General features: G+C 49.8%; 1 protein-coding gene across 3 annotated transcripts in view; it reads right to left on the minus strand.

Annotated features, from left to right (window-relative positions):
• Positions 1-23,601, minus strand: part of Jcad (junctional cadherin 5 associated) — a 41,515-nt gene extending 17,914 nt beyond the window's left edge. The window contains exons 1-2 of one of the 3 annotated variants that reach the window (XM_006990762.4): positions 23,453-23,601; positions 9,553-9,892 (exon numbers count right to left, since the gene is read on the minus strand). In XM_006990762.4, coding sequence (XP_006990824.3) covers positions 9,553-9,836 — 284 coding nt within the window. In that variant the 5' untranslated portion in view covers positions 9,837-9,892; positions 23,453-23,601. Of the gene's footprint in view, positions 1-9,489; positions 9,893-11,385; positions 12,085-23,452 lie in introns of those variants that run through there. The other 2 variants (XM_006990763.4, XM_076572517.1) reach the window with 2 other exon arrangements.
• Between the last annotated feature and the right edge of the window lie 951 nt (positions 23,602-24,552).

A 24,552-nucleotide genomic window follows, 5' to 3' on the forward strand; every position in this document is an offset into this window, starting at 1 on the left:
GAAGTCATACATACATACATACATACATACATACATACATACATACATACATACATACGTCTCCTGGAGCAGTGGCCTCTTCCTGGTTTCCATGTGTGTAGCCTAGTAGATGCTTACTGTTGTAGATCACCTGCATGCTCTGGACCAGGATGGCTGTGGCCACAACCTAGTCCTTCAAAAGTCACCCTCCTCCTTCCTGAGGGGTCAGTGGTTTGTGGCTAGGTGGGTAAGCTAAACATAAAGGCTGTGGGTTGTCAGCACATTCTCCTCCTCGGGGGGACTCCCCTCTCTAACTGGTGTGGCAGGAGGCATGGCACCTTTTTACAGCTGCTCATGTTTACCAATCCCGGCCTGAGGTGCTCAACAAGCTTGTGCAGCGGGGTCCAGCATCTTCCCCTGCAGAATTGGCTGCAGGTCTGGAAGCCTATCATTCCCTTTTTTAGGGTCTTGGAGACGTTCAGTTCACATAGGGCAAACATCACTTTGAAACAGAAGAGCAAATGGAAAGAAGAACCAGGAAGTGGGAGAAGGCCGAGACTGAAGGAAGTACAGAGGCTAGCATGACGAAAAGGTCAGTCAGGCAGACATCATAAAGCTGCTGGGCAAACTGACAGCATCGCACTATCCAGCCAGGGCACCTGGAAGGCTGCATGGGCAGGTGCTCTACCGAGAAGCCACCACTGGCTCCATACTGCTGGGCCTGCTTTTCACAATGTCACCAATGACTGCAGTCACAGACTACCTGACGGCATTTTCAAGAATTTATTGGTTTTTTAAAATATATATTAAAAGATGCTAACTGTAGACATTCAATGAGGAGTGAAGGCAATCTATTGAAGGGACTCAGGTAGTCACTGTACGCAATGGCATCTTTGGGAAACACACATCGCTAATACCTACACGAACGTCAGTTGGCAACACCACAGGCTGTGAAGACCTGCACAGGGGCCTGGGCTCCACCAAGAGCGGCTCATACTAGGAAGAATACAGGCATCCAGAAGCCGTCCCTGCCACAGTGCCACAGGGCCACAATGTCGCTTCCACGCTGAACTAGCCCTGGCCTTCAGCTGCTCTCATTTGAGTGCCAAGACTCTTCCGAATCACCCCCACTGCCTGTTGGAGCAGTACCAGGTGGAGAACGACCTCGGGCCAGTGCGGTGGCTCGGTGGGTAGATACTTGCTGCTGAGCTTAGCCGCCTGACTTCGGTCCCTGGGACCCCACAAGGAAGGGGACAGAACTGACAGGCTGCTCTGACGTCTGCTCACATGCCATGACATGTACGCCCCAAACACTACAAATAAACAAATATATTTTTAATAGAGAAGCAGAAGGGAGGGTGGGAACGCAGGCATAGAAAGGGCCTAAGACTTGAGTGGCAGCAAAATGAAAACAATCTGGGGAGCAGGTAGGTGGCCTCCAGGGGCCAGCAGCTGACGTGCGGAGTGGACTTCGGTGCATGTGTGTTTTTGAGGAAAACCCTTCCTGAGGATGTACTTCAGAGAAGAGAGCTGTTCCACACATGCCCCACCTCTGAGTCATGTCCCATGTGTAAGGGAGTCCCCTCATCTTACTGACGAAGTGGCAAGGGCATATTGGTGACTGTGGAGTAGAAGGGAGGAGACACTTCACAGACGTTCCTATTCCAGAAGCAGCCGTCCTAAGAGGACCTGTGCCGAGTCACCTGTGCCCACAGGCATGCCAACGGCAGAGCACCTTCTCACTCTCGGGCCCCCAGTGGGCCAATTGACAGATCGCCTCCAGCCCACAGGAAAACCAGTCTTGCGGCATCTTTTCAGGGAGAGATCGGCACCAGAGCCCCGGCTTCCAGCCACACCAGCTAGGAACTAACAGGGCAGAGCAGTGTGGCCATTCACATCTGGGGCCTGGCTGGTAGCAGCACACCCAAAGCAACATTTACTGGCATCTTTCTGACTCAGCTTTAGGAAGGTGACCAGATGGGAAACGTGGACCAAGATGAAGACGTCAGGAGTGTGAGCTCTTCTGCCCTGGCTTAGAAAGGGCAGCATGGATGTTAAGTGTCAACCTCACAACCTTCAAACTGTGCACACCTCCTGCTGAATCCTTAACCTCCCCACCTCCAATGCCTCTCTTCTACAGTGGGGACACTAACAGTTCTGCCTTTGGGAGTTTGCTGGGAGAGACACAGTGAAATAAGGCAGAATGTTTCACGTGGTACTGAACACAGAGAATGTTGTTTCAGCCATTACTAACCCAATTATGGTAAGTTCTTGGTGGACAGGGAGCGTCAGCACTCTTTCTTCCCATCCTAGGGGAAAGAGGTGCAGGCAAGCACAGAGAAAGGGGAAGATCGGAAAGCTTGCCATGCTGGGATGGCTGTTTCAGTCCACATTTTCTTTCTTCTAGGTTGTAATCCCTAGGCCTTGACAATAGCAGGAACTGATGAGCCAGCTGAGTGTCATAACAAGACGCTGCCTCTCCCAGCACAGCTGGTCACTAAGGAAGAAGCTACACCCGTTTCCACAGGACAATGCAGAACAGACCAGTGTTTGGTTTATTAAAACCAAACAGGAAGGGCAGCGTCCACCCATCTGCTCTCATGTAAGTCCAACAGGTAAGTAGACCATTCCAGGGTATCCTACTTCCTCTAATAGGAATCAATATGCTTTTACCAAGTTAGACTTTCTTGAGCAGTACAGTCCACTCGGTGCCACTGAAGACATGAAAGAACCCGCCAGCTCTTCACTTCCCACTCCCATTTAGACCAGCCTCCTTGCCTCCATGTATTCGATCACTCAGCCCATGTGTCTGGCCCACTGTTCTCTAGGAGCTGAGTTCACAGCAGGCAGCAGAGGGAAGCAAGTACTGGAGATGCTCACACAGAGACCTGAGGGCTGCAAAGGTCCTTGGACATCCCAGACGTCACCTATGGTCACCTGGGTTTTTCTTTGTTTCTCCTTAAGGATTAGCACAGTCCTCTTGGGGGCAAAGCAACGATACATAGCAATCCACTCAGCTCTTGCTTAACCTCGCATTTCCTGCTCAGACTGTCCAGTGGCATTTCCTACCTCTTAAACTCACCTAGTCTCTAACTAAAGACAAGCCTCCTCATGGACAAGCCTCTTGGTGATACCATGGCTGCCAAGACACAGGAAGGTCTCTGGAAGTCCTTCCTCACCACCATGCTTCTGCAAGACACTGGTCTCAGGATCTACCCCGCCTCCTGCCGAGCAAACTCCTCAGCAGAAGGCAATTGGCAGAGTGAGCAGGAGACACTGGGGACCCAGGGCCCCTAAACAGGAACAAGTGCCCTGGAGGAGAGGGGAGGAGAGGCCCGGGGCTTTGCTTGCTCAAGAGCATGCCAGCGCAGGAATCTGCATTGTCTCCATGATGAGGCCAAGATGCAGCACTCCGTGCTGAGGATCTGAAGCAAGCCCCACAGATAAAGTGTGTGGGCTCAGAACTTTGGAAAGAGAAAGAGAGACACAGAAACTGATGTTAAATTTAAGCATTTACGCACTCCTTTTTTTAGAAAACCATTATAAGTAGGGTATGATTTGAGAGAAGTTGAAAAAAAAAAAAACCCAAAATGAACTGTTTACCATACCCGGTAGCACCATTGAGAAGGGATGTTTATCCACCTGATATAAACCACCCAGGATGAGAGCCTGGAGCCACCACATCAGAGGCTCCTCAGTTGCTAAGTCTCTAATTAGTCACGATGCTGCTGCTGCTGCTGCTGCTGGATAATTACAAGGTAGCCTCAAAGTTAACTGACAAAACTTAAAAAAATAAAAATCAAATAAATAAAAATCAAACCAGAATTCCCTGGGTGAGGCGGAGCAGAGCCGATTGTGGTGTGATTTTCAGATCCAAACCTCTGCGCTGCTCAGTCCTTTTACAGCTTCCTCTCATTACACTGTTCCACAGGAAACACATTAAGGAAACCCGTGAAGGCTGATAACGGCCTTCACATATTTTAATGGGAGCTAAGGATCAACCTCACTCAAAGCATGCAGCTTCCTCCACAGTATCCCACCCACTTTCTCTGTGTGTTACATGTGTGTACACCCATGCCTGAGCACACACACGCATGCATGTGCTCATGTGTGTGGACTATACGTGTGTGTGCTTACACATGTGTGCTTGTATGTGTATATGCTTGTGTGTTCTCATGCACTTGTATGCTTGCATGTGTGCTCACGCATGTATGCACCGTGTCTGTGCTCACATGTTTGTGCTCCTACAAGTGTGTGATCGTTCATGTGGGTGATGGCAAGCAAGCTTTGGATGTGGCCTGTGGATTTTTCTGTCCCATTTCTGATTTTCATGTGGAACCTGCTGCCAGTTTCATGGACACAGTCTCAGGCCACTGAGGGACCCGTAGCCTCCAGGCCAGCCTGGGCATGGTGACGTGAACAGGGGAAATGCCAGGCTTGCGAAGAGTGATGGGAGGGTTTGTGTCTGGGCTGTGTTCACTACTTTGCTCACCTCCCCGACAAAAGCAACTTGAAAGCCCAGAGATTTCTCTCAGTTCACCATTTCCTCGTGGGGAAGGCACGAGGACGAACCGAGTGGCAGCAGGTCATGGGGGTCTTGCTCAGATCTCAGTGGCTGACCTGGAAGCTGAGAGCTCCAGGCCAGAAGCACCTGACTGTAACCTCCAAGGCCCTCACCCCAGGGACTCACTTTCCCCAACTAGACTCCACCTCTTAAAGGTCCCACAACCTCCCAAAGCAGTGCCACACCCCCGAGACTAAGTGTCAACAGGAGTCTACTGAGGACGTCTGGTCGGTACTCACAGCAGGGCCGGGTGCTGAGCACCCCATGCCTGGAGGCTGCCCTCATGCACAGCCCTCTATGGAGCTCCAGCCCCCAACAGCTCACTGACTGCTGCAGGAGACACACCCTGACACACTTGCTGCTGTCCGACACCATAATTCTTTCCTCAGAACTTTTGAGAGACGGGGTGAGGCAGCAGTGGGCTCCTCTGTTAACCCCCTGTCATGGTTAGCTTCAGCTGTTAACTGGAAACCAACCTGGAGTCCCCCGGGAAGGGAACGCCTCAACTGAGGAACGGCCTCCATCACACTGTACCGTGGGCATGTCTGTGTGACACTTTTTTGGACTGTTGATTGATGCAAGAAGGCCTAACCCACTGTGAGCGGTGCTACCCCTGGGCAGGTGGGCCTAGGCTGGATGAAAAGGTAGCTGAATATGGACTTGGAAGTAAATCAGTAAGCAGTGCTCCTCTGTACTCTCTGCTTCAGTTCCTGCCTCTCGGTTCCTCACTGAGCCTCTGTCCCGACTTCCTTTGATGAGGTAAGATGTAATAAACCCTTTCCTCCCCAAGTTGTTTTTTGTCATGGTGTCGTATCACAGTAACAGAAAGCCAACTATGACAGCATCATGGAAGAAAATAATACATCACTTTGAGCCTGTTTCTGGGGTAGAGTCATTGTCCACACAGGGAAAGGGCTGCCCAGCCAAGGGGTTACACACAAAAAAGAATCAAGACCACTCACAAGAGGAGACAGGGTGGATAATTCCTCCAATAAGGTCATAAAACTTCAGAAGGTGAAGTCTAGCTAAAAGACCAGATTGTTGAGAGATCTTGAAGGCTATACTTGCTTCAGGTTCTGGCTAATCTCTCTGAGCACTGCCCAACAGGATGTGAAAAGCTCCCACTGCCATGGACCAGCCTCTCATCCCCATGCCTTCCCCGCCATGGTACCCAACAGGATGTGAAAAGCTCCCACTGCCATGGACCAGCCTCTCATCCCCACGCCTTCCCCTCCGTGAAATACACTTGTGCTCTCTGGAACTGTGATCCACACTAAGCCTGTTTTCCTTAAGCTGAACTGTCACAGGGGTGAGGAAGGTGGTCAAGTCAGCTCAGCATGGAGGCCAAGACTCCTCTTCCTCGCCATGGAACCTTCCCCAGCCAACTCCAAGGCTGGCAAGCCCTTCACCTGTCGCAGATGAACCTGACATGCTGAAATACTTAGTACTTCCACAAATGCCTGGGCGTGGGAGTGCCAGCCTGGCACGATGAATTTATTAAAGAATGAATACTTACAGAGTGAAAGTGTTGACAACTGGAATTAGCTGAGTTGCTGATGTACCAGGTAAGGTATCAGCCTTCAGGACATGGCAATCCCACAGGCCTAGAGGACATTCTAGAGAATTCAGGGACAGAGGATTTCCCATGGGGTAGAGCTGCAGCAGGGTTGCTGAGGAGGCGGGGTTTCCAGATGGACAACTGGAGACCCTGGAGACCCTGGAGACCCTGGAGACAGAGTGCGGGGCGGGGTGTGATCCGCCAAGGCCAGACACTGGCAGCAGGAAAAGCAGACTGGTAAGGCACAGGAGGTCCCCTCAGGGCCTGCTATGACACCAGGCGATCACACGGGCAAGGGAACTAAGCTGGGCCCTGGGGAGTGGTCACAGCCGGGGCTCCAGTCATGGGAGAATAGTCCCAGACATACAGCTTCAGAAAGCAAGGTCTCTCCAGTCATTAATTTGGATAAACTGTATACAAGTGAGAAATGACTCTTGGTCCCATCTCTGCCACTTGAGCATACAAGTTTTTTAGCAAGTTCACACATTCCTTCACCTCTTTTCCCCCAGAACTGTTAATCATTCTTGTCTTGGCTGCTCAGTATCATTTGATCTAATAATGGTGAGAGCTCTGGGCAATGTCTTCAAGGTTAGGAAACAAGTACCTTGCATGCTTGCTAATCATGTCAAAAGACGCCCTTGGCTGGTGTTCCAGCTCAGTGCAGGTGTAGACAACTCTTCCTTGCATTCACATGTAACTGAACAATGTCCACAGAGGAGCAGGGCTGCACACACTATCTAACGTAGGTATGGTGCATGCATTCCTCCAGTGTCTCCTCACAGGAAGCGACACAGCCATGTCTCAGAAGAGAGTAGAGGATGTGAGGTGAAGACGGCCCAGCACCCGGCAGCTGGAAGAGGAGCTCACCAGCTCAAAGTGTGGCCAGGCCCTTCACTGCTGTGGGGTGGCAGCCAGGTGCTTGACTTCTGGCCAAGCTTCATTCCCTTCACTGCCACCCAGAGTCGCACCTGACAAACCACCAACGCTCTCTGGGCCTCAAGTTCTTCCACGAAACATTACTACCATGCCTGTCTCCACAACCTGACAGAATAAAACAAGCAGGCCTCCCCACTCGCTCCGGGGCTTCACCTGGAGCACCGACCTTCCCCTTTCCCAGAACGGTAGACAGGTGCTGAGTCCTAACTCAACATGTCGGGACAACGGCAGGTCAGCCCTTAGCCAGAGCGAGAGATGTCACTAAAGGAGCCCTGGGTTTGCCCCGTCTCCTCACAGTTTGGAGTTGGACATCCTGAGCCCCAGGTGTCCTGCAGTCCCGGAGAGCAGCCCAGCAGAGGCCACTGTTGGGACAGGACACAGTACTAGGCCACAGCTGCCCTGGCCAAGGAACCAGGGGCTGCGGGCTGGCAGAGCGCCGTTACCCACTCAGATCCTGGATTCGCACGTGCTGGCGTGTGCTTGGCTTCATCTTGAGGTTGAGCTGCCTGAGCTGTTCACTGCTGGCACTTGCTTATGTCCTCCTAAAGCAACCTTTTCCTGGGGGGACAGCTCCCCTCCTGCTCTGCCTCCATAGCCTGCCTCCTAGTTTCAAGTATCATTTGGCTGCCAAAGGGAGAAAGCACCTTTCCAGATCATCCAGGGAATACCTGCAGATGGTCCCCAGGCGTAAGCACTGGCTCGGATTTCTGTAATCATGTATGCATTCATGCTCTTTACTCTATAAGCTACCCTTTCTACCCCAAAACCACTGTCTGCTTTCTGAGTTAAACAGCACATCTCAAAAACGCACAGAAGAGGCATCTTTGCCATCCACGTGAAGACATGCCAGTGTGACACACAGTCACTCATCTGAACACTTCACTCGTGACATGAGGAGGGGTGGCTTGCATGGAACTGTGCCTCCCTGAGTGCAGGCTGGGAGTCTCCGAAGCCCGTTCCTACACGAGGGCATGGAAAGGCCCGAGTCCAGGATTCACAGGAGTTCTATACATCCAACAAGCACTGTGTGTGCAGTTCAGACTCTGTGGGAAACACCGAAGAAACCAGAGTCGGGGCCCACCTTGGTACTTGGTGATCAAGGTGAAAGACAGAGGCACGCAAAACCAGAAGGGAGAAAACCACGCCCACGTTCGCCCGGAGTAGAGTTCTCATGACCCTCAACCAACTTGTCTGGAAGAACTCGCCTCCGGAACCCCACGGAGGGAAGGTTTCTGGAGGAATAAGGCTGAGCGGCCCCAAAAGCAGCCGACAAATGTGTGAACTGTGAATTGTTTCCTGACTCCCAGCATGGAGGCCCTCCTGAGCCTGGCCCCGGTAGGGAACGCTAAGCCTGCCCTGACCACACAAGGCAAGAAGAACCCGCCGCGCTTTGACACTGCCCAACATTCAAGGTACTGAATGATCTTTAGAGTCCCATCCATTGCTGTCTGAAAGCTGGGGACCAATCAGGAAGAGGCTCTCTCTGAAGAGAGTGACCTGTGACTACAGGAGGCTAGGGTTTTTTTTGTTGTTGTTGTAGTTGTTGTTGTTTTGTTTTTTGTTTTTTGTTTTTTTGAGACAGGGTTTCTCTGTGTAGTTTTGGTGTCTGTCCTGGATCTCGCTCTGTAGACCAGATTGGCCTTGAACTCACAGAGATCCGCCTGGCTCTGCCTCCTGAGTGCTGGGATTAAAGGCGTGGGCCACCTCCACCTGGCTGCTAGTTCCTGCCCATTCACTTAACCCAACACTGTGTTTCTTTCTTTGGACGCCAGCTTCACCTGTCACTTTGTCCTGGCTGGTTACATCCAGCTCCACAGGACACTGCACACTAGAGCTCTGCTTTTCTATATGCTTTTCCTGTCCCAAGATAAGCACAGCTTGATGGAGGGATGGCACTGGTGGGCCGGAACTGCAGCCGTTTGGAAGAGTGTGAGGCTCCTTCTCATGTTCGCGGAAATGCCTGTTTTCACCACCAAGCTCCAGCCAACCCACCCTCCTTTTCCATGGTCAGGAAGCCCCCACAGGTAGACCTGTGTTCACATGGGACAACCGCCAAAGGACAACACAGGTGCAGAGGCATGCTGGGTCAAATATAGGGGTACACACCTCTTTCCAACTCCCCGAATCTACCAGCTACTGGAATGCATCAGTGAGGAAGCCCATTATACTAGCGTGTAGGGGTGGACATGAATGAGCCGAGCTCCACAAAGCTCCAGGGTGCTTCCTGTGCAGCTGAGCACTTTACAAGAGAAGAGAAGTGGAGCCAGGAGAGACGCCGCTTGCCTTGGTGCCGTCTGTTTGCACATCATGGGGAATGGAGGTCTGTTACCCAGCCCTGCGCTGACCACAGCCAGGACTCAGACCCCAAACGCAGCCCAAGCAAAATGCAGCCTTGTCTTTGACACGCCCCCTCCCCCCAACCCAGCCAAATAGGAATAGTTGATTTACTTACATATAATAACCCAACGCCAAACTCCCAAGTCAAAAGAAAACGCTGGGCCAACACGAAGCTTACCCCGCTTCAGGAGTTCTAGAAGCAGACGTGCTTTGGCGCTCCCGGTGGTGGCCTCTTGGCTTGCTGCTGCGGCTTTCAGAGCTGCTCACGTGTCCTGTCCCCAGGGACGACTTACTGTGGGCATGAGCTGTCGGGCCATCCTCGTACCCATTCAAAAGGCCTTGGCCCGCTCGGGTTCTTGTCCTTGTTGGCCGGCATCCCTCTGATTTGTCCTTCCGTGGCGCTGAGACCTCCCGGGCTGGTTTGTATCCATGAGAAATCAGGAGATCTTCCACACTGTACATGGTGCAGCGTCATCAAAGCTCACCAGTTCGGACCATCATGGCGGCAGGACCCATCACTGAAAGGATAACGAAGAGCTGCCTTCATGAATGCCCACACCGAAGTGGACACCCACCCTCCCCAGGCCTGCCCGGGATGCATATCTAGACCTTGTCTGGGAAAGATGGGATCTCACTAGGTAGTTCACACTGACTGTATGGACTTGCGATCCTGCTGCCCCAGGTTTCCAAGCACTGGAGTCACAGGTGTGTGCTACTAGACCAGCCAGGGTCCACGGGAAACTTCTGTGAGACAAATGTCTTCACAGTGATTTTGTACAAAGTTTTCCATCTCTCAGCCAAGGGTGGCCGAGGGTAAATCTGGCCTGGAGACCAGCATACTTAGTGGCTTATCCCAGGTTAATAACTAGAGGCAAGAAGATCAAAGAGAGGGAATGAATACATCCTAAGACAAAGCAGGTGGAGCTGCCAGTCACAGAGACTGGGGCCAGCCCTGGCCTGGACACCCTGGGGTTAGGGAGCCCCAGCCCCAGCCCCTCCGCTGCTGTAGGGAAAGTCAATATGGCCACCGAAACAATTGCTAAGAAATGCATGCTGGCCAGTGCACGGGCGCAATGAAGTTGCCTGCACTTCCTGCCCGTGGGCATTCTCCCTGGGTCCCTGCACGGTTCTGCTGACCCCTGGGTGCATGTCACCCATTAGAACACACAAGCAGAGACATCTCTGCGGTCAGCTTGGGGATGATCACATCTTGTAGGTCTAGAACTGTGCATGGTGTCCCTCTAGATTTTGGAAGGTTGGAAAGCTCTGGGAGTTCGTGACCTCACAGAAAACTCTCTGCCACACCATTCCTGACACTGCTTTGTGACTTTCGGGAAGTCACAATAGTGTGACTTTTGGGAAGTCGCAAATGGGCCATTCACTTATACAACAAAGAAGGACTAGAGAAACAAATATCTCTTCAAACCAGCTTAGCAAGGACCTTGGCTAAGGACTAGAGAAAAGAAGTCACAGCACAACTCGGGGCTGTGTGAACGCGAGGGAAGGTTACTTAGTCGGGGATTTTTGCTGGCTACACCCCCAGCATCCAACAACTAAGATGCTTTCTGGAAACACCTGTGAACGGATGCATGAATGAGAGAAGGGGTAGGTACTGGGTGGTATGAAAACAGTCAGGAGGTGGATAGGTACGCTGCATTTGTCAATATGGGAGTGCGAAACTTGGCCCTTTAAACAGACTCTGGGTCTGATGACCTCAGGAGCAAAACCATGCCTTAGAGACCAAAGACTGGTGGCCCAGGGTAAAGATCTCACAGCCACGAGACTGTGTCTTCAGACAGAGATGGTTGTATGCAGCCCCTCTGCACGGAACATCCATGTGGACCACTGTCCAACTTCCCTATGTGCCCACAATTATATTCCGAAAAATCTTCAACAGGACAACAACCCACATACTAAGGCAAATATGTCTTTCAGAAGAGATCCAGCTTGTCAAAGCCAAAGTGACCTCAGATGACTGAGGTCAAGGGATCTCTGTTGTGGAGAGTCTTACCTGTTTTCCTCTCTGGGGCCTGCAGTTCATGGGTGTGGGAGTAGAGTACAGGCTTCAGGGCTCAGGGCTGAGCGACCGGCTGACCCACAGACCTTACCCACAACCCCCAAAGGCCCCACCGCCATGCAGGCTCATGGAAGACTTCCGCCCCTTGGGTGTGCTCTTCACCTTTACCCAGCTCAGCCTGGCCTCTACCTCGTTTCCACATGCACGGGAGGCCCTGACCCCTCTCCTACAGCTTCCTGTACACTAGTGTTCTAACACCTGCTGCGTTTGGCTTGTGTCTTTGATGCCACTTTCCACTGAAAATGGAACGGGCTGCATCAAGCGGTAACAGTTCCTTACTACAGACACGTTAATTGCCGTGGCCGCCAAGACAGGCCAGTGAGGGGGCTCGGGCACCCATGGAGTTTTCGTCTCCTTCGAATTCCAAGATACCAAGAGCGTAGGTCAATGGCGTGTGATTCCGCCACTCCCGCACTGCCATGACAACAGCCGGCACACACTGAGGCTGTCACTGTCATCAAGTTGTTCTGTAACCCGGGAAGGTAAGAGTATATTGAAAGGACACAGGATCAGACGCACCCCAGGGCCTGGTGAGCTACTCTTTCAGGTGGTGTCCCTGAAGTGAGTGGGCAACCACTCCAAGCTTTCCCATATGCAAAATGGCAGCGAACCATCTTCCCAGATTACTGCACTGTTCTGAAAGTCCAATAGGAACACGTACACATCACCATGCAAACATCACACGACAGATTGTTACGTCGCACTGTCAATTTTCAGCACGTGCTTTTACCATTTCCTGTCCCCTTTGGTATCATGTGGTGTGTTGCTCTTGATTTCCGACCTCATACCCACTTGGTATCACCACATACTCGAAACTCAGCCTCCCCGAGTAACCAAGAATGGAATATTGCTTTGCAAGAAGAAACATTAAGACACATTTCCTAGAAGCATAGTATGCACCAAGCTCTGAACTGATAATGAAGAACACATTCTTTGTCTCTACTGTCTGCCTGAACAGACAGCAGGCAATTAAAACTAGGCATATGTGTGGTAGACACATGATAGGAGCTGGTTACCTATCCCATGGATGGAGACAGGATGACTGGAAAGAGACCCTATCCAATCTCAAGGGATTGACAAGGCCTCTGGAAGGTTCTCAGTCAAATAAAACCTCTGCCCAGGTTGCACTCTGTATTATTTTGCAGCCAGTTCATTCAATAAATTTCTTCTTAGTCAGACGTGGTGGCTCATTTCTCAGCACTCAGGAAGCTGAGGCAAGAGGACTGTCCCAAATTCAAGGCCAACCTGGGATATCTAGTAAATTCCAGGTCAGCTAGGATACAATGTTGAGTCCCTGTCTCAGATTAAAAAGAAAGAAAGAAAGAAAGAAAGAAAGAAAGAAAGAAAGAAAGAAAGAAAGAAAGAAAGAAAGAAAGAAAGAAAGAAAGAAAGAAAGAAAGAAAGAAAAAGAAAGATATTTTGGGGGGAGTCCTGTTAGGGTATGAGTGAGAGATATTGCTCACAGGCTTATGTATTTTAGACACTTTCTCCAGTTGTTGGTCCTATTTTGAGAGGCTGTGGGCCTATAAGGAATCATCTGGAGGTGAGACCAGTGGGTTAAAGCCCCACCCCAGAGAACTCCAGCCTGAGTTGCTGCTCTCTGACCCACTGTGATATGAACAAGCAGCCCCACTAACAGTGGGCACATGCCTTCACTGCCAGGGTGGCAGCCCCACTAACAGTGGGCACATGCCTTCACTGCTGGGGTGGAACGTGTCCTCTCAAGCATGCGGTGAAGTGAAAGTCATTCTTTGTTAGATATTTGGTCACAGCGACGGGACAAGTAACTGATACATTTAGCTACATTTATTTCTTGATATGGAAATACCTAGGAAGTGATGAAGACAGTTACTCTTTCACTTCCTAAGAACGGTGGTCACAACCTAGTGACTAACTTCCCCAGGCACTAGTCTGAAAGAACATCAGTGTCGATGCCATCCCTCTGGTGGTCATCAGAGTGTGAGGCAAGATGACCACTGAAGTATGTTTAAGTTCAATAATGCTATTACTCTGTGAGAAACTCCTTGGCCTAACAAGTCCCTTGCTCTCCTCTCAAAAGCAAATAAAGCTGATCTCACCTATCCAAACTTGGCTTTTCAGGAAGGTCCTAGCCACCACATGCTGCTGCTTTTCTGGTCTACAGAGCACCACTGGAAGAAGAAAGAATTCTCCCTAAGAACAGTACCATCACTTCCTTCTTCCTGCCTCACTCTACGGGGATCCGCTGCAGCCTGAACCCGAGGGTCCCCAACCACCACCGACTGGCACAGCCAGCATGCAGAAGAGCCCATGGGGCTGGGGAAGTGAAGGACATCTTCCATGCTGCCTCTCTCACTCTGGGTGTCTGGCTTGAGAAGGCCACCGAGAAGCTCTGTGTGTCTGCATTGATCGGGCTTTTCTGTTGTTCGGACGTTCCTCAAGGGACTGCACCACAATGGGAACTGACCATCTAGTGAAGGCACGTGTGTCCCAGGGGACTCTGTCGTCAGGGACGGAGGTCTGGCTGTCTCTTGTCCTGGAGGGAAGCTATTGCAGATGTCCTACCCCAGCAGCTGAGGTGGAGGGCAGATATGAAGTGTGTGTGGCTGTAGCATCATGAAGACCCATGTTTTCATGTATTAGGGTGCCCCGTCTTCTTACTCCAAGAGAGGCCAGGTGTCCCCAGGAGAAGGGCAATGCTGACTTAGGCACTCTGCTAGACCCAGTGGCATCCCTGTGTAGGTGAGAGGAATCAAGGGTGAGCCAGCAAGGCGGCTCGGGGAAAGCCTCGTGAGGCCTTCAGCCATAGGCTCTTCTCTAGTGTGGTCTTGTACAACTTGGACTACGGCAAACAAGGCTTTTCATTAAAACAAACTTTGTAAGGCAGCATACACAAAGAAGGAAAACTGGGTCTCTAAAAAGTTCTCTTCTCTTGCTGAGCATGTAATTAACATTCTAAGAATAGTTAAGATAACGCAAACGTTGGGAATTTCATTCCTGTCTTCTAAACATTTCAAGGCAGGTGCAGTGGGCTGGAGCACTGCCTGCTCTTCCGGAGGACCTGGAACTGCACACACGTGGTGAAGACACGCATGTGCAAAACACTCATGCATATAAAACAGATCTTTTAAAAACTTAAAACAAAAAAAGTAAATGAAGGCAGGTGCGGAGTTGCCAGTACTTGGGAAAGAGAGGTGAGGGGATCTGTGCATCTTCAAGGCAACTAGAGTGAGACCTGTGTCAGAGACAGACAGACAGACAGACAGAACAAACATTACATTTCAATGAAAACAACAACACAGAAACCAAACACAGCACTGAATGGGAAGGAAGGCCGGGTTTAGCCCAAACACCCTTTGTTTACCTCTATCGGACTGTTTTAAATGATGCTTTCTTGAGATGGGACCAAAAAAGAAATGCTCCTTAGCATGCAGGCCCTCATTTAGGTGGAGAGGGGAGGTAAGCTAGAGAAGCCGAGGGCTGAGGAGCCAGGGTTTTCTCTCTGGGCTTTGTGACTCACTCAGGAGATCTAGTTTACATCTTACTGTCCCACTGCTCCCCTGGGAATGTTTGTGACCAGCTACGAACTGTTCGAACACCCCGCAGTAGGTCCACGACACATTTCTAGTCCTAGTTAATCTATCCCTTACTCTCCTGGCCCCTTAACCCCAGTAAACTCTCTCTACAAATCACAGGACAACTTAGCTTTATAGGGCTCGAGAAATGGCTCAATAGTCCGAAGGGTTATTGTTCTCTCAGAGGACCCAAGGCTGCTTCCTGGCACCCATATCAGGAGTCTGGCAGGAATTCCAGATCCAGGGAGTCTGAGTCTGACACTCTTTCACTCATGCACACACACACACACACACACACACACACACACACACACAGCTTTTAAAAAAAGTAGAAATACTTTAAAAAATAGTAATAGATCTGAGAGAGAGAGAGAGAGAGAGAGAGAGAGAGAGAGAGAGAGAGAGAGAGAGAGAGAGAGAGAGAGAGAACCTTGCATTGTAATATTGTATATAAGTGTGCAATCTCGGGGCACCTGAGAGACAGAATGGACCACCTGTGTCTGCCAGGTGCCAGAGGCGGCATTAGCTGCCTGGGATACTTATTTCCCTTTGAATTCCCAGGAAGAACCTGATATAGACACAGCTATTTCCCAGATGAGGGTACTGAGGCTGCACATTCAAGGTTGCACAAATTCTAAATGGCAGCAGGTAGGTTTATACAGGTCTGTCTAGGATGGCAATCCAGATAACTAGTTTAGATCCCTCCACAAATCTCCCTCCCTGCCATTAACCAGTCTCCTGGCTTACCAAATCATATAAACAAAGAAAGAGAAAGATGTGGTGGCATGAAGTTTACAGCTGTGTGTTTAAAAAGAACTCCTGCTTTACTGTTTAGGATGAAGGCGGCTCTTTTCACTCTTGACCCAAGTCACTCCTGCCCTGATTGACTGCCTCCACGGCAATACTAGTGTTAATTTTAAGACACACAATGAAGTGAGTTACTCAGAAATACACTGTTCAACTGTATGGCGACCTTCACAGGCCACTTAAGTCACTGTGGATTTCAGGTTCTTCCTAAGTAAGCCCATTACGTAAAACCAAAAACAAAACCAGACAAACCAGGAGGACATCCACGCTAAATGAGAAAGGGGCACCGACAGAGACCCTGTGTTCTTTTTTTGTTTGTTTGTTTTTCGAGACAGGGTTTCTCTGTGTAGTTTTGCACCTTTCCTGGAACTCCCGTTGGAAACCAGGCTGGCCTCGAACTCACAGAGATCCGCCTGCCTCTGCCTCCCGAGTGCTGGGATTAAAGGCGTGCGCCACCACCGCCAGGACGAGACCCTGCATTCTTAATGAAAAAGAAAGCAGCTGCCTAGAAACAGCCACTGATACCTGCCACACTGACAGTCTGGACTTCGCATGGCCGCTCAGGATAGGCAAGTGGGCTTGGGAAGTGTAAGACTGCTGTGTGGTGAACCCGATGGGAAAGGAAAGGCCAAAGTGGTAAGGAAGAGCAGAGAAAGAATTAGAAACCCCTTCAATTGTAACATGCTGGGGAGCTGGTGGAGAAAAGGACGGGAAAGAGGGAACAAGAGTAAGCTTGTGAAAAAAAAAATGCCATGTATTCTGGACTTGGTATGACTAAGACAGCAGTCAACCCATTTGTAGAAAGTATTTTTGTTTCAGAAGACAACAAACAATTTGATTTTGATGCAACCCACTAGTACTGGCTAGTTTATGTCAACTTGACACAGGCCAGAGTCATCAGAGAGGAGGGAGCCTCAGTTGAGAGAGCCTCAGTTGAGAGAATGCCTCCACAAGGCTGGGCTGTGGGCAAGCCTGGAGGGCATTTTCTTAATTGGTGATTGACAGGGGAGGGCCCAGCCCATTGTGGATGGAGACGCCCCTGGGCTGGTGGTCCTGGGTTCTATAAAAGAGCAGGCTGAGCAAGCCATGGGGAGCAAGCCAGTGAGCAGCACCCCTCCATGGCCTCTGCATCAGCTCCTGTCCCCAGGCCCTGCACTGACCGCTTTTGATGACGAACTGTGAATGAAGTAAATCCCTTAAGTGTTTCCTCATAGCAATAGTAACCCGAACTAAGATGCCACCCAGTCCCCAAAATTTCCTTGTCCTCCCAAATCGCTATGATTTTTTTTTTAATATCAAAGTCCAGTTTTTGTCCCTTCCAAAGAACCTGAGTGAAACCACTTAGACCAGTCGTTTTCAACCTATGGGTCGTGACCCTATGGGGTCACATATCAGATATTTACATTACAGTTCAGTTCATAATAGTAGAAAAGTTACAGTTGTGAAGTAGCAACAAAATAATTTTATGGTTGGGGGTCACCCCAGCATGAGGAACTATATTAAAGGGTGACCGCATTTAGGAAGGTTGAGAGCCATTGACTTAGACCAACTTACTGTGACAGATTTCTGAGTTCTATATCAGCTGTGTCCTTCATATTCAAATGACTGAATTATGGAGTTGGAAACTGCTGTTAACAATGCCCTTGCATTAGGATGGGGCTGTGCTTCCCGGCCCACACTGTCAGTGTGCATGTAGTGGGGCGTGGGTGAAACAGAGGGGTGTGTGTTTGTGTGTGTGTGTGTGTGTGTGTGTGTGTGTGAGAGAGAGAGAGAGAGAGAGAGAGAGAGAGAGAGAGAGAGAGAGAGCCTGCATGTTAGTGTGAGTTTTGTGTCAGAGTATATATGTGTAAGAGAGTGTGTCTGTGCTTAAGTGTACGAGTTGTGTTTCTGTGCTTGATTTGCGTGTGTTTGTTTGTGTATGAGTTGTGTGTAAGTCAGGTGTTTTGTCTGTGTGAGTTGTGTTTGAGTTTTTTTTTTTTTGTGTGTGTGTGTGTGTGTGTGTGTGTGTGTGTCAAGATGGAGCCCAGGACACTGCATGAGAAAGACAGAGCTTTGGATCCCTGAAGGAGCACACTGGACAGCCAAGTTGATGTATTTAGGCTCTCCACAGCTCTGGAAATCTGGACCTCCCTCCAACCTGTCTCTCATGTGATGAACAGCACATTATTTCCCAGTCAGCTGACCACAGAAAAGAAAAAAAAAAAAAAACAAAAAACAAAAACCAGGAGTACAGATTGTGGCCATGACATGGAACAAAGCTAAATAGGTCATATGCAGATAGAACCTCTGACCTTGGCCTCATTAACACCCATGCAGAGGCCACCCCAGAGAGCAGAGGCAAATGGCCACACAGTGAACAGAATATTGCTTCTGCAACCAGCAATTCTTCGTCCCAAACAGCACACTTGCTCTAGCCCTGATTCATCAAGGTACGTGTTTAGCGCTGGGTATGAAGGACACTGGGTGTGCTGGCCCTGGAGAATACAAAGACAAAACCCACTCGTTCCTACCCTCCATGGTGCTGATGCCACAACTCCGGTGGGATTATTTCAATTATGCAAAGTCCCATCACGTGGAGTACAGAGCAGCAAACGGAGGCCATTTAACAGTTACCCATTTCTTCTCCCTTCTCAATTGTAAAAATAACATTTTTATTTTCATATTTGCAGTCATAAACCTTCCCAAGACAGTGAAGGGAACAAAATGTCAACTCATTACCCAACGCTGAACTTTTCTTTTAAAATTTTGCTTAGAACATGATCTGAACATTAAGAGGCAAATACCCAACTACAAATCTGAGAGAAATTCACTCAGCTAAAATCGAAGAAATAAAAATTAAGCCAAATTGCTGAAGACATATAAATTAAACCAAAGTGTGACCATTCACACCTCCAGATTATCAAATTAAAAAAAAAATGTATGTGTACGTGTGTATGTGCCTTCGGAGCACCAGAAGGGGGTGTCAAGTCGCTGCAGGCCACCTGTTATAGGTGCAGGGAACTGGCCTCACCATTGGGTTCTCTGCAAGAGCAAGCCACTCTCTAAACTACTGAGCCATCTCTCAAGCCCCAGACATTTGTAAAAGCATGTTTGTTGCTGATGAGGGGACAGCAATCTGTGTGTTTTGAATGTGTGGGACGGCTGTGGGCAAATGGATAGTTCCTTTTCCAACAGTGATTAGGAGCCCCATTGGATGATACCTGCCTTTAACCCCAGCCAATGGGAGGCTGAGTCAAGAGGTTTGACAAGTCAACCTGGACCACATAGCTAGAGTCTACCTCAGGAAAACAAGGCAAACAAATGGTCAAGTAGCAAGAGCTCTGAAACTCTATGGACCGATAGTTTTACTTCTTGGGACCCATCCCTAATGACATAAGCAGAGGTACCCACATATAAATGTAATGCTAGTTACACAGTTTTACTCATGATAACATGTTGAATTAAATGTTTGATGGGACATTAAGTACGTTGAGGGCTGAAGTCTGCACAAACAAACGTATAAAATTGTATTTTCAGGCATTCGAGGCACAGAGAAATGTTCCACCTGACATGGGTGCAGAGAATTGAACTTGGATCCTCTACAAGAGCAGTCAGTATTCTTAACCACTGAGCCATCTCTCCAGCCCAATATACTGTTTTATCATTAACCAGCACTCAAGTCATATGCTCTCAAGATGAAATCCAACACAAGACCACAACTTGCATTCTAACAGTTCCTCAGACAATGTTCCTCTCTAAAAAATACCCCCAAACTCCTCAGCTGTATCCACTGACATTCCACACTTAAGATGTAATTGGTCCCTTAAACTGTTGGCAGTTCAGTGTAAATATTTCCTCAACTGACAACGTTTAGGTCTAATGTTATGATTAATATATAACAAAGTGCTTTCTTTAAACAAGGAGTAAATAGCCAAGCCAGAAAACAAGCCAGAATGGGATAAGTTGTTAATGGTATGTGCATTTGTAAAGTCTTCTCTGTGGCTTTCTCCCCCAGTGGAAGGACTGTGTGTTTTATCATGAACAATGGGGCTGACATTTCCCTCTCTAGTCTTAATTATTAAATAAATAACTGCACAGATACAGTTTAAGTCCTGAGACAAGAAGTTCTCAGGAACTTGTTCCCAAGTTGTTCAACGTGTAGAGGCCATGAAGAGCATATGCAACCTGTGATGTAATCATTTTGGGAAGGCAAGCATCACTGAACTGACTTTTCCTAAGGTAAAAGGAAAAAAAAATACAGATGGAAAAGTGGTGTACAATAAAAAGTGTCTTGGCATACTGCTAATGGTGACGAGTGGGACTGCTGTTAGAAAGCGGGTTTTAAACGCAAGAAAGGGGAACACAGTGTCAGATACCCTGCGCTCCAGTTTTTAAATAAGCATTGCCTCTTCTAACTCTACATTTCCTTTTTCTCCACTAGGGCTGGGGACAGACACACACACACACACACACACACACACACACACACACACACACACACACCTCTAAGTTCTGTGTCACGTAATTAGTACTTTGGCTACTTTACTCCATTTTCATGAGACTCTAAGTACCTCACTGACATTTCTGAAAGATTACAAGTCATTAAGAAAAGACAAAACCAAGTAAGAATTTTTTTTTCTTTTTAATATTCTGTTTTGGGGAAAATGTGAAATCTGCAACAGCTTCAAATTTTCTAATTTTATCCAGCCGGGCGGTGGTGGCGCACGCCTTTAATCCCAGCACTCGGGAGGCAGAGCCAGGCGGATCTCTGTGAGTTCAAGGCCAGCCTGGGCTACCAAGTGAGTTCCAGGAAAAGGTGCAAAGCTACACAGAAAAACCCTGTCTCAGAAAAACCAACCAACCAATCAAATTTTCTAATTTTATCCAAATATTATCTGCCAGCTGTCCCAGGACAAGTTTCTAGTATACTTGTCATGTATTAGTTGTTTTTTTTTTAATTTAAAAATACCTTTAGAATAAAAAGACATTTCATAAAAATGTGAAGGCTCAAATTATTTCATGTAATTTTTACTTACTAATTATAAAAGCTATGAAGTTATTTCAAAAGTAAACACTACAAAATTCAGTGATTGGGCAAAAGAAAGAGAAGGTTCCCAGTGACCTCCCTGTGACAATTGTTGTGACCCCCTCTGTTGATTCCCCTCTCCCCCAGCAGAAGCTCGATTCCATTCTTTTTTTTTTTTTAACTTCTTTGACGTGTCTTTTAGTGCCTGCTCCTAACAGTATGACCATGCAGAAGAGCCAGGCTTCATCAGTCATGTTATAAAGGCATAACTAACCACAGCCAAAGACTCGTAAGAAAATAGTCTGACAATAAATCTTCATGTATCTAAATCACATCCTCTAAAAGTCGTCAGGAAATACAGTTATAGAAAGTAAAAGTAATAAATACATTTTAAATAAGATCCTCCAAATGCAAATCAATATAAATGGTATGTGGGGGCGGGGGCAGTTCTGTGTTTAAAGGATATAGTACAGAGCCAGAAGGTAGGTCTCCCTTTCCCTCCGCCTTCATGAAGCCAGCCAGGCTCTGGAAGCCAAGGCTCCACTAGGGAGATAACCCTTCCCACCCAAGAGGTAAAAACTAACATCTGCTATAACCAAAAGAAACTGCAGCAAGGATTTAGCCCCAGCCCGGGGGTGGGGGGTGGGGGGTGGGGCTCAGAGATAAAGCCTTGGCTTATCAAGTAAAACCCACAACAGAACAATCGTTTCAGCCCAACACTGTGTTCTGAACTCTCCAGATTAATTACTGTCAAGTCTGGCCAAGCTCATTAACACAGAAGCTGGCCTCCGACCGACCATGCTCCCTGTTTGCTGTTCTTCCACAGGAGCCGACTCTCCCAGCAAGGACAGGAGGCCTGCAAGGAGCCACTCACTAACTTCGGGGTGCTGACAGTCAAGACGGGACTTATCTTTAAATTACATCCCACAAAGCAGATTCCTACCATCTTCGCAGACCTGCTTTTTTTAAACTGAAAAAAAAAAAAATGACCCATTATCTATTTTCCTTGCCTATCATCTCCAAAGGCTAGTTAACTTTTTAGAGTGAGGGAACAATACCCAGCAGGCCTCTGGAAGCCAGGACCTCTCTGATGAGTTATCAGATAACTCTGATGAGCCTGTCAAGCCCTCCAGAGCTTGGGGCTGCTCAGGCATGGCCTATGTCCCAAGAGCCTGGAAAAACAAACCTCTCCCTACATACACCAGACTTCTTCCTCTACCCTATCTCCCGAAGTCCCTGGAGGGAGCCCTCTGGGTCCTCACCTCCCAGCCTCAGCTGCAGGAGGTTTGCAGGAGGAAGGCCCCACCGACTAAAGGCCTCTGTTCAACAAATATTTGCTTGCCCACTGCAGTAGGAGTGAAAGTTTGCCCCACCGTGGTCTGCCCAGTGTCACAGGGAGAGAGGCCTTTAGGAAGTTTGTTCAAGGGATGATAAAGATTAGAGCTACTATCACGATAAGTCCAAAGACGCCGATTATGGGAAAACCAAAGAAAATGTCCAAACTCCCAATTTCACAGGAAAAAAAAAAAAAATCCAATACAACTCCTATGAAACGAAACCTCTACAGGACTCGGAAAGTCCTGTTCCTGTTATGTTCGATGGTCTTGGTCCACCTGACAAAAGACTGGTTCCTGGAGTTTTACCTACTTGGGCTGTAATTACGCCACGGAATACAGTCTACTTTTTCTTTCCTATCTCCCATGCAAAGCGTTTCTGGATGCCAGGATCCCACCTCTCACCTCCCTCCCAGGGCTCCTCCCATCTTCTAACGCTCACTCCCAATCCCTAGATATCTTTTCTTTGCGAGCCTGAAAAGACAAAAATCCAAAGAAAGAAAACGCGACTCGGTAGGAGAAACAAATTAAACTGTCCCGGACAGGAAAAGCCTGGGAGTTGTGTGTTCCAGGCAGGGCCAGCCACGCAGACTTGGGCAGAGAGACCACAGCGGAGCATGGAAGAGACCCGGCTGGGGCACAGCCAGGCTGAGCTGGCTGAAGTTCCCCGCTAAGATTATTTTCCTCCCCAAGAGGAACCCGAGGCGCTCAACCTCTTCGGCCAGAGCCTCAGGGGGTGGGGTGGGGGCGTTGGGGGGAGTGCGGGTGCGTCGGAGGCCGGGGTCCCGGGTCACCGGGTCTGGGGGTGGCGCGAGGAGGCTGTGGCTGATCTGGGCGTGGGGACGCGGGCGGCTCCGTCCCGTTGAGCCGCTTAGCGGACTGCCAGCCACTCCCCGGCGGGTGGCGGGGCCGGGCGGGGACCCGAGCGGGCGCGGCCACTCCCGACGTCCCACCGCCGGTCCCGCGGGCCAGGGCGTCGTGGGAACCCGGGCTGTCAGTCCTGGGATGGAGGGTCCGCCACCTCGCTGCACCGGACGAGGGAGAGGCCCACGCGAGACCCGCGCCCACGGGGGCCAAAGCCAGCCCGGCCTCCTCCCCGCGCCGGGCACCTGAACGGGGGACCGCAGCAGCTCTCGGGACGTGGGGGCGGGCTGCCACCCGTGGCGCGGGCGTCCCCTCACGCCGAGGCAGGGACCCAACAATGTCCGGGCTGGAGAAGTTGGGGGGCGCGCGCGGGAGGCTGAGGCGGGGCCCGCGGGACGCCGTGGGAGCGAGCCAAACGGACAGCTGCCAGGACTTACCGAGCGGTTCCCGCATACTGTCCCGCGCCGCAGCCGCTGCCGCTCCGGCCGGTCGGGGACCAGCACGAGCCGCCCCGCCTGCTACTACCCGCCGGAGCATGCTCGGAGCGCGGCCGCTCGCCCCGCCCGCCGCCTCGCATCGCTCCGCCCACCGCCCAGCATCGCTCCGCCCACCGCCCGACATCGCTGGGTCCTCGGAGAGAACAGGCTTCTGGAGGGGAGAAGGCTGCATGCACCTGGACCCAGGCTGGTGCATGGGCTTCTTCGGAGACCGCGTCAGAGAAGGGCGCAGCTGGCACAGGGTTGCCCATCCTTTCCCCCTCTTTTCCTGTCACTTGTGTTTGGATCATGTCAACCCTCGGCAAATGTTACACACACACACACACACACACACACACACACACACACACACACACACACACACACACACACCATGGCACGAAAGGCAGAAAACAGTGATATGACAGCAGGCTAGTCTTCTGGGAACTAGGGGACATGGAGATCCATTGTCCCATCCTCTCCTGGGAGAGGTGAGCGAGGCAAGGGCAGGGATAGTGTAGGGAAGGATTTGCCACATGCAGGGTGTGGACATCGGAGGTGCTCGGTGGGAGAAGTCAGACCGCACTGAATACTTCCTGACACCAGCCTGGCCCCTTGTTTCTTACAACAGCAGGGCAGAGAGCTCAAACGGCTGTCCAGACCTGCCGAAGTTCAGACTTTGGAGGGCAAAAGGGGGGCATAAAATGGTAAACTTCACTGAGGAGTTGGAGAGAGTTCGGGAACATTGGCTAACCCAGAGCCACCAAGGCAGAGGATCAGTTGTGTTGTCAATTTCTTTTTATAAAGCCATCATGCAGGGATGGGTTTTGTCAGTGGCATATGCCCTTGCCAACTCACTGAACTAATAAGCTTTTGTGGTCGGACATTGTGTTAGTCGGGGCTCTCTAAAGGAAGCTAATAAACCTCTAAAGGAATCTAAAAAGTCCCATATGTATTTGGTTGCTTACATGCTGTGGTCCAAGCAGTTCACCAATGTCCATCTCCTGACAGAAAAGCTTGTTCAGCCCTCAGGACTGGATGTCTCAGCGGTCCCAGTGTCT

Source organism: Peromyscus maniculatus, chromosome 5 (genome assembly GCF_049852395.1).
Source record: "Peromyscus maniculatus bairdii isolate BWxNUB_F1_BW_parent chromosome 5, HU_Pman_BW_mat_3.1, whole genome shotgun sequence".
Classification (NCBI taxonomy): domain Eukaryota; kingdom Metazoa; phylum Chordata; class Mammalia; order Rodentia; family Cricetidae; genus Peromyscus; species Peromyscus maniculatus.